The 11,077-nt window shown below is 40.9% G+C and overlaps 1 protein-coding gene across 1 annotated transcript; it reads right to left on the bottom strand.

Annotated features, from left to right (window-relative positions):
- Positions 1-442: 442 nt before the first annotated feature.
- slc6a16a (solute carrier family 6 member 16a) lies at positions 443-10,248 on the bottom strand (the record flags this gene model as incomplete). Its single annotated transcript, XM_080044559.1, has 12 exons — positions 443-970; positions 1,607-1,769; positions 1,895-2,054; positions 2,212-2,413; positions 3,361-3,547; positions 3,899-4,140; positions 4,295-4,405; positions 5,477-5,652; positions 5,740-5,866; positions 9,205-9,362; positions 9,722-9,947; positions 10,222-10,248. 12 exons carry the CDS (start codon positions 10,246-10,248, stop codon positions 623-625), a joined length of 2,127 nt encoding a protein of 708 aa, XP_079900685.1. The 3' UTR covers positions 443-622.
- Between the last annotated feature and the right edge of the window lie 829 nt (positions 10,249-11,077).

The raw sequence follows: 11,077 nt of genomic DNA, 5'->3' as shown, positions 1-11,077 counted from the left end.
GTTTTTTTGGCTGACATATTGACATATCCGTTCATATCCAAACTGATAGAACATTGGTGTGACAGACAGACAGACAGACAGACACACACACACACACGCACACACACACACACACACACACAATGCAAATCCATACTTGACATTTAGCAACAACAAAAAATATAACATAAATCTTATTTTTGTCTGATGTTGTCTTTTCTTCAATTCACCAGCCAACAACAGACAAATTCAGTTTGACACCTGGTCAATTTTCCTACTCCATAACCTTCTCTTAATTCCTTTGTTTCACTAGATATAGCAGCTTATTCCATTTTCAGATATTTGTGAGTGCTTCTATTTTCTGAACAGTCTATGAGTTGTTCTGAAAATGAATGGAGGAGTTTCTTTTGGCAGTTTTATAACACAATCTAAAAAAAAACGGTTCTACTGGTAAAGTATCTTCAATAAAAAATAAAAAGTTAAAACATCTTGTCAACAATGTAGAGTTCGCTGAATAGTTGGGGGCAACTCTGTCTATGACTGCTCTCCCTTCCCTTTGAGGGGTCTTGCTCACTTTGAGGTTTCAGCATTTAAACATTTCGTCCTTTTTTTTCAAAAAGCAGGCACCCTCCCACGGCCGCGCTCACACCACTGTATCCTGTTCCTCGTCTTCGTCCTCTAGCTGGGACAGGAGCTGGTAGTGTTCGGTGCCCAGGGGCAGGAAGGAGGCCCTGGGCCTAGCCTGGTCCTCCTCGGAGGGCGCCTGCTGCTGGGAGTTGGAGTCCAGCTGATCGGTGGAGCTGCACTTGGTGTACAGCTCGCGGTGCAACTCGTGGCCGCTGCCTACCTCATCAGCGAGCGTCTCAGGGACCCCACGGTTTTTCAACTTGGAATGGATGTAGCCAATGGGCACCGGCAAGCTGGCAAAGGCTATAAGCAAGACGATCATAGCAAGGGCCCAGCCAGGGTACTCCAGAGTCATCTCAGAGCCCTGCAGAGGGTGTGGGGGAGAGACAGAGCATGTCAAAGAGATAGAGAGAGAGAGAAACAAACAAACAAACAAACAAACAGGGGCTGGCACAATTACTGGTAGAGTTAAAGGTGGAGTCAGCGATTCTGTCAAAATCACTTTTTTTGTCAAAATCAGGATATATCTCCTTTTCGATCCGCAACCTGCCAGTACTTAGTGTGCGCTGAAAAAACTGCTGTTAACACTCAGCCTAGGCTCTGTAAACAAGGGGGGCCACTGTAGCTAGCAACATGCCCTTTTAGAGAGCTCAGGCTGTGTATTAACACTGGATTTTTTGAGCAGATCAAGCAAATTCCCTTTACACACTGCACCTTTACAATTCAATGATATCTGTAGATAGAATCAGGGTGTTGACAGCAGCTAATGATAGCATTTACACAGATAAGAATTCATAGGGGTTGGGCAAAGTTGTAAATCAAAACTAAGTCTTCTAACAAAAGTAAAACAACATTCTAATACATACATAAAACATAAGTTATTGAGTTCAGTCTGGAGAAGCATACAAAGAGGTATATGGGTGTATGTGTCACATTATATTCTAATATTGAACAGGTAGTTTTCGACATTACATTTTTCTGGTACGGACAAGTATCTTACTGTTGTCTGGTCCCAGGCGGTGTATGTGGGCCTTTTGATAACCATGCGCAGAAAACTGGCAGCCAAAAGACCAACCATTGCCAGCAAACAAACATATTTCCAAAGATACTTGTATATCACTGGAGGGCGCCATTGGAGCATGATTTCAATGTCATCCATGAAGCTGCGATAATGAAAAATATTTTAGAATATCTTTCAAAATGAAAATAAAAAACTCAATGAAACAGGACAGACAGAGAGGAAAATGACTTAATGGTGAAAAGCTGTCCAAAATATTGTGTTTCTTACCGATCTGTGCCATAAACCCACGCCACACTGTAGGTCTCAAAGATGACTACAATGACTAGTGGTAGAGTTGCAGAGTAGTCGTCAAACATAGTCACAAAATAGTTGCCTGAGCGCTGGGTGAACAACAGTCCTATCAAGAATCCCAAAGCACAGCTGGACACTGTAAAAAAAACAGTACGAAAATGGACAGTTTATGAAGCAATACAGAAAAAGCTAATTATGTATTTGTTGGACAACCTCTGTTAAAATCCATTGGTCCATTGAGTCATTTAAAGAAAAAATTGAATCATTGTTTGAATTTATGATGTGTGCTTTACCAGTGAGTATGCTTCGGTGGCGGCCCAAAAGGCTAAAATTGTCCATGAGAGGTGTGAGGATTCCCTGCATGGTCCCGAACATGGTGCTCAGGCCCAGGTTGAGCAGCATTAGGAAAAACAGTATGGACCAGAAGGGGCTGGCAGGGAATAGGGCCATAACCTCAGTGAATGCTATGAATGCCAGGCCTGTCCCTTCAATACCCTATGTGCACACACAAAGGGAAGACAGTAACGGTAGAGACACTAAGTACGTTTGTTTTCATGTAGACTCAAGACTGTGAAACAAGTATTTGGTGGCTTCATGCACTTCTTACTCAGTAGCATTTGCTCATAACACCAGTAGCACGTAGCAGTATACTGGTACTTGTCTATCCACACTTGGGGCTGGGTATTCCCTTCCCTGGGCCTCCAGGACCTCATAACCAATGTGCTACTTTAACAGACTTGAGTAACCTTACCTTCCTTTCATGCTGGCTCAACATTTAAAACTACATCAGAAACTGCTCCCCACATTTGTGGTTGATCAAAAGCTATACATCTGGCAGAAGTGCAATAATGCATTCCTCCTGTACCTTTATTTCTTTAACAGTATGGCATTTTGCTTTGTCAAAATAAACATTATTGGATAACATGACTTTTATTGTTTCTTTAGTTTCTCCTTTCACTCTTCTATCAAAGCTTGTTTTCATCTCTCCTGGGAACCTACTGGATGCAGTGTCCCATATGGACATTTTACTATACCCCACAGATTCCTCTGGGGTCCTGGGAACTTTAGCACGGTACCTTCTTACTATTGTTATTGAACTGATCACCTCCCTGATTCCAGCACCACGTGATGCAAGGTGTAGTGACCTGTTTCCCTCTCAAAAATAGTTTTTTGAAAATCTAACTAAATCCTAACTCCCCATGGTATTTGTTACTATATCAAAGTCCTACAGCCCTGCCTTGATACCAATGTCCACTCCCTATTACTGGATATACAGTATACTACATTATATTCAATTTAAAGGGATAGTTCAGTATTTTAGAAATGGGGTCGTATGAGGTACTTGTGCATAATTACTCTATTATATCTACTCTAAGTATGTTCTGACTTTTGTTTTGAAAAGCCCAATGCAAAGAAGTTAAAATATTATATCTAAAGGATACCTTATTCATCTCTTCCTCCAGACTGCAGTCGGTGATGTTGGGAGCCATACTGGAGCCGTGTTGACTGTACCACTGTCTGTAATCAGCTAACGACACAGAGCTTGGATCTGTCATGTCGATCCAAGGCCAACCCTGCTGGACCAAGTGCTGGTTAGATTCAGAGGATGCCATGAGAAGGCCAAGATTTCTAGAGGAAGTTGGGATAAAAAGAAAAAGTATGAGAAAAGGCAAAATCTGCTGTCAAAAGCCGTACTACAGTTAATTATTAAGAACACATCACATTATTTAAAAAAATTTCACCCTTGGATCCTCTAATACTGTTGTGTTCCATCAGTCTATGATAGTGAGTGCATGAAAGTGTTTGCTTCCGCAAATGTGCCTGAATTGGATTGAGATTCTAACCAAGAGAGCATTTTTTCTGCCCCTTGGGCAAAACTTATTATTTTACTTAACTAACCATTACTGTCTATCTATAATATGTTGTTTAGTATATTGCAAACACACCAAAACACACACACACACACACACACATCCGTACTCAGCCACACAGCGCAATGCGATGTTCTTGGCCCGGAAACCCAGGATGACGAAAACCACAAGACTGGCTAACACAGACGTCATGAAGTTGATGCCGGAGACCATCAGCGCGTCCCTGTGGCAGTTGTTGTTGACTGGATTGTAGGAGGAATATGCGATGACCGAGCCATATCCCAGTCCGAGTGCAAAAAAGACTTGAGTAGCAGCCTGCCGCCACACCTGCACGCTACCCCAGATTTCCAACTGAAGATTACGTCAAAAGAAAGTCTCTAAGTAAATTTGTTTTGAGGGCTATAACATTTTTTAAATATTTTCAACATTTTGAATTTTGTATTTCTTTGATAAAAACACCAGGGAACATGAATGTGATCAAACACATAATGAAATCTGTACTTACTTTAGGATAAAACATATAGGTGATTCCGTCGATTGCACCATCCAACATCAACCCTCTGATGAGGAAGATAACGAGCACCACATAGGGAAAGACTGAAGAAAAGTACATCACCTAGGATTTGGGAAATAAATGAAGGATTATTTCCATTCCAGAAATGTTTAAATGAATGGGTTTACAAATTATTGATGTCTGTCCATTACATTAGATTTAATGGGAAGCTAATTTACTAAAGTTTACTGGAAATCCAACTCACAATATGTTGATAATGGTGAATTACAAATATTATGTTAATTTTGACTATCTTCACGGTTGACTTAAAAGAGCTGTCTAGCTCACTAATGTATGGCCCTTTGTTGATTTCCTGTTGTTTTCATTCATTCCGAAATCCGAAACCTGGAAACATGGCTGGAGCAATGCATCACCCACAAAAAGTTAAAAAATGTATGATTGTTTTTTCCCTTAAAGGGATGTTCGCTAAAAATAAGACGTGTCCATCTGTGTTAACGAATATTTTGATGATTATCGGGATATCATTTGTGAATCTCAATTGCGCTGGCCATGATAATCGAAGCATGAAAACAATTCATAATTTCATGGGGGCTATGTTCTAAACTTAGCATAGAGACAGGATAGCATTTTACTATTGTTTTAAAAGGTGTAGTCAGTGATTCTGGAAAAGGCTTGTTAAAATCACTTTTTGTCAAAATCAGTAAATATCTCCTCATGATCAGCTACCTGCAAGTGTTTATGAATCCATTGAAAATCATAGACTCTTTAAACAGGCATGTTGCTAGTTACAGTGGGCCCCCTTTGTTTACATACTAGTTTGCAGAGCCTAAGCTGTGTATTAACACTGGATTTCCTTCAGCGCACTCACAGTATGCAGGTAGTTAATCGTGAGGATATATGCATTGATTTTGACAAAAAGTGATTTTTACAACAAGCGTTCTCATGAATAGTTCAACCTTTATGTCTTTTTGCTGAGCTTTTTGGCTGTCAGTCATACGGACAGGTGAGAGCGGTGTGGATCTTCTCAACTATCCCTTCACCAGAAAGCATCAGTGTATTTCCTAAAATGCAACCTTCTTCCAATGATACAAGCAACAATGTGTGTCTATTTGATGAAGTATTGGTTGTTGATAGGGATCCCTGGGCCGAGAAAGGAGAGAGAGGTTAACCTACCCTTGCAGATGACTTGATACCCTTGATCATAGCCAAGGCAACAATTGCCCAAGCCGCCAATAAACAGCCCGTCATGATTGGGTTGAACTCTCCAGATTCTTGGATGGAATTTGTGATGTTCAGGGCTTTCCGAAACCAGAAATATGACGTTGGGGAAGAACCTGTGCATTCTTTCACTGTTGATGGAGAACAGACAACACTGAAGACCTCTGACAGGTATCTCACATGTTTTCATTCAGAAAATATCTCAGTCATGTCAGTACCTGTGCTGTTGGTCGTTTCATCTAGTGGACACTGCTGCCATGGCAGAGGATACTGAAAAGAGTTACCCAAGTAGAACAGGCTCCACGCAATGATAACATTGTAGTAAAGAGCCACATAAAAACAGACCTAGAGAAGTAGAAAGGGTTAATCAATGATTGACTTAAAAATAAAATATATAAATAAATAAAAATATAATTATATATTATACATCAATTCCTTCAGATAAAGCCACTATATTGTTTATTGAAAACGTATGTGAACATAAAAAACTTGTTTTCCAAGTAGAGAACAGCAAACCACAAATGACCTATAATAGGTTTACTTACTAATTTAATGTATGTGTAAGCCAAAAAGCTATTAAATAATTATTATGCTGTTGGCACAGAGCAATGATGCTTTTTGGGAGAGAACAAAGTTAAAAGAAGCATGGGCGTCTTAAGCCTACAAGTACTGTATATTTCTGTGTGCTGTATGTGCACAGAACGTTTTTTGTCGACTCTGTGTTTGCCTAGTCCCGCCTGGAGAGTTACGCAACACACTGCCAGCACTACAGCACACTGCCTCTCTCTCACATTACAGCATGGCACAATGTCATCATCGTCCTTTCTTGAGCGCACACACAGTGTGGCTAGTTATAAAAAGAAAGATGTTTACAGAACGGTGATAAAAGAGGTAGTATGCGTAATGGCTTTTTAATGAGACGTAGGAGTAAGGCATTCATGCTTATCAGTGTATTAATTCTGGGGCTCACTTTAAATATACTGATGATGGCCCTATCTTTGAAACCCAAACATAAAAAAGAAGAAAAAAAGTCAGCCAGCTTCGGAACCCCAGCAGCTTAGCCACATTATCATGAGGAATAATCATTTTGAAGACTGGTGTAAAACATCAACCTTCAGGCAATAAACAAGGTAGGGGAGAACGGGGTATGTGAGACATCGGGTAATGTGAGACACCCCCTGTATCTAGGCAACGGAACACATTTTTGGTCATGTGAGATACATGTTTTCAAGCCCCTCTCATTTCCCCGTGGCCATGAAAGAGAGGACCTCATGGTGATGTTGTAAGCATGTTTTTTTCACAAAAATGTATTTTTGCATGTAAAAGTAAATTTTCCTGCTGTCAACTTAATCAACTGTTGTGCCAAAGCAAATTGATTCAGGTAGAAAAACTTCTATCATACATGTTGATGAACTACCAACATATGAAACCATGTGATGATGAAAACTGAAGATTAGCCTGAATTGCTGAGAGAGGTAGTTTTTTCGAAAATTTTGGTAGTGGGATAAAGTGAGACAAATGCTGTGGGGTAAAGTGAGACAGTAGCCCCTTTTACACAGCCAGTGAAAGCCGGGAATATGCCGGAATTTTGGCCCTCCGCCCTGCTGTATAAATGCGACCGTTGCGGAACGGGGGAAGAAAGGTGCGAGAGATTGTTCCGGGAATCTTACTACCTCGGGGGGTAGTAAGATTGCCGACACAATCAGTTCCGCCTCTCTGTATAAATGCGGCCAGCTTGTTGTTGCGGAACAGGGGGGCGTTTGACGTTCCATAGCCTACGTTTTAAACATGGGACCATGTTAGCAGTTGAAGGACGTGTGTTAAAAATTAACCACGGCGGCCTGATGTCCAGTAAAAATCACCAAATAAAAGGAACAGCGTATAATCTAGCTTGTCATAAGGTCCGCTGCTCAATACAAACCCCCACGCTTCATTTTGCAGAGTGTATGAGTCTATTTCTGCCCGAGGGAAGTTGTACAGTGAATGGAAAAGCTAGGCTAGGCTAAGCTAGGCTGCGACCGGATCGCCGCCGCTATTATTATCCTAAGTCTGAGCGTATATCCACACTTTATTTCTGTCTACAGTAACGTGACGTCACACACTGTGTGTATGTGTATGTCTGAATGGCAGAACACTGCTCTCAAAGAGACTCGCTCACAGCCAACCTGTCACACAGACACACAGACACACAGACACACAGACACACACACACACACACAAACACACACACACACAGGTGACGCAGTGAGCGGAGTGATGTTGTCAGTTTGGTTAACTGTCCCAGAGATGTTGGACTCAGCGCGTAGCGAGATCAACCGGCACATCACGGGGACAGTAAAATACGGCCCTCTTCGTGCAAGCCCCAGCACTTCTGCTCTCAATTCACCGGCCAGTGTTGTTGTTGTAAAGCAGCTGACCGGCGCAGCGCTAAATGTTTACTTCACACCTGACGCTGCTTACAAGCACCTCTTTCATTCCGGAACGCTGTGTAAAAGGGGCTACTGATGCGCCAACATGCCGGCGTTGCTTGGTTCTGTGTAAATAACACCTAACCAAGCAGAGCCGGCAAATTGCCGTTCTTTCCTTCCGTCAATATGCCGCAATCTCTGTGTAAAAGGGGCTAGTGTCTGTGCCCTCTTTTAATGAATCCATTATATTTGAGGTAGCAAGGAGACTAGTTTGAATAGGACAAAAGACGATGCGGGCCAGAGGTGGGGGTTGAATGGTAATAGGGGTGTCAGCAAGGGCATGGTTTGGCAGGTATGTAACTGGGGGACAGAAGAGTGACCTTTAACTTAAATGGACTCTAAGTAATATGTCTTTATTAAATGAATGATCCCAATAAAACTAATGCAGAAAAATATTAATGAAAAACTCAAAAGATGGAAAATGACAGCTGTGTCTAGTCCTGTGTTCTGAGTCCCAGGCTGTTCAAGCTGGTCATGATTATCCTTTGCTCTGACCCCCAGACACTAGCTGGCTCTAAGGGTCTTGTGTTCTGACCCCAAGACTGTTTTTTAAACTAACTGGTTATATCTTTCATTTGAATTATACTTATTGAATATTGATTATATGTTGTATTTGATCAGGATTACTTTCAAGTGTTTAGAACATTTCTTTGCTAAATTGACCAAACCCCATGATTCTGTTAATAGTCCGACATTAGTTTTGGAATATTTGATTTTCAAGCTAGCTGTCAGGATTGTAACTGTTACAACATGTGTTGTTATGGTAGTTTAGAGTGGAAAAGTAAGTGGTTTAGTTTACCCCCTTGATTTTTTTGGTCCGTCTCAATTTACCACAAAGCTGGGGTAAAGTGAGACACATGACAACTTTTTTTGAAACAATCATATTTTCACTGCCGTTCGTCCTGAATAAATTCTGATAACGTACATTGCTAGGAAACATCCTGAATTAATGGGAAATGTGTACATTTGACTGATAAATAATGTTAGCTCGCTAAAAGGAGAGCAAATGTAAAAAGTGTCTCACATTACCCCGTTCTCCCCTACCTTGTAGAAACCGCATTAAAAAAAATATGTTATTGCTTCTTCATTTTGACATTCATTTTTCCAAGCTAACAAATGATCCAAAGTTTAATTTATCGAGAAATACAGCAACGGTTGGATCGCACACCAATACATTTAGAATTGTACATAAATACGAAATGTTTAAATCCTCACCAAGCAGCTGGAGTAACCAATCCCCGCCAAATTTGGGGAGATGTGCTTCCAAACACCGATGCTGCCCTGTCGGATGCTCTGGCCAGCTGCCAACTCCATAAAAAACAGTGGAACTCCCACAATCAGTAAAAGAAAAACATACAGCAGCATGAAGGCCCCTGGAAGGAGGGAGGGGAGATTTAAAAACAAGGCATATATAGATTTGTTCATCCGCATAACTTATTTCAGTCTTTACATCCCTTCAAAATTGTTGTTTTTATTTACCATAGTATGTGTTTTTTTTACTGCAGCTAGCATCACTTTGAACAATATTTTTATCATGCTTTGTGTTGCATCTGGGCGTGATTTCAACACAACATAACAAAATCCCGACCGGATGTAGTAGGCATCTGGGTATTTTTAAGCATGCTTATTCTGACCACAAGAATTAGGACATCTTTTTCTACCATACTAAATAGCAGAGAAGAATTGGTATTGGAATGCAGGGCAATAATTCACTCCTTAAAAAGACACTCACCGCCTCCATTTTGGTGGCATAGGTATGGGAACCTCCATACATTCCCTAGGCCGACACTGAACCCCACCTGAGCCAACACATACTGGAGCTTAGAGTCCCATGCTGGCCGGTCGTCAGCACACTCCTCAGCTCCGTCTGGGCCGTGCACAGCTGTGAGCTGAGTGTGAGACTCGCCCTCACTCAGCCAGGCTCTGTCCTGTTGGCTGTCCAGTGACTGTTTTTCTGTCTTATTGCAAACAAAGAAGAAGAAGAAGCATGCTGATTATCAGTTGATATCAAGTTTCTTATTGACATGGGACATACAAGATACAAATTAAACCAATTAAACGTGTAATGTTATGCCAAGAAACCATATTTCTACAATGTTTAAAGACAAAATATTCCAGCCACAACTGCAAACAAATGTAATGTGTAAGTTAAGGTTCTATTTTCAGGTTTGCAATATTCAAGTTTTCACCACACAGAAAAGACTGAATGTGTTTGAGTGCTATTCCAGATACCCAAAGGTCCAACTTCTCATTTGTCATGGACCATAAGAGTCTATAACAATATGCAAGATATGCAGTGTCTTACCACTGAGAGTCTGGAGGAGGGAACGAGAATGTGTGTGCTAAACCTTAGCTTTCACCCCTAACGCTTCATGTGAAAACAGAACTTTAAGAGACATGTGCTGTGACTCATGCTGCACTCCAATATAAACAAACAAAAAGAACATGCTCTATATGGGAAAGAGGTATGTGGATCCTGTCTGCACACTGTCTGGGCAACAAATTATTTTTGTTTGATGGTGCACAATACAGTTTCAGTAGAGGGGGATTTGTTTACATTGACAGAGCCTGCAGTTAGTTAAAACATATTTCCCTATGCATGTCATTCTTGGTCTTAAATAATTCTATATGATCATGAATCAAGACAACATTATTTTGAGGCACCTTAGACGCAGTGGCGGCTCCTGACAATAATCTCAGGGGGGGCAATTGTTGCCATGATGGGAAATATGACCCAAAATTAACCTAAATCAGATAGCATATGACAATGTCATATTGCATTTAACTGTTTGTTTTTCCTGTTCATCTGTCATAACCACTCTGGCAACATTAGACAAGCATTGCACTGTACAGTATTTTTGGAAATTAAGTTAGTTAATTTCTTGAATAAAATTATTTTAGCTCTAAAATGATTTAATTATCCGGCCGTGGCCATCACAGATAACTTGTCATCTACCAGTGTGCTCCTCAGATAGGCTTCCTTTAAAAGTTAGGAGACAAAAATGGATGCTGGCATAGCATGTGCAACATTGACAGTGCTAATCATCACATTGGTTTGGGTTACTACTGTCTACAGCACTTGGTAGGC

Source organism: Ammodytes marinus (assembly GCF_949987685.1).
Source record: "Ammodytes marinus genome assembly, chromosome: 16".
NCBI lineage: Eukaryota > Metazoa > Chordata > Actinopteri > Uranoscopiformes > Ammodytidae > Ammodytes > Ammodytes marinus.
This window is presented reverse-complemented; position numbering and strand designations above follow the sequence as displayed.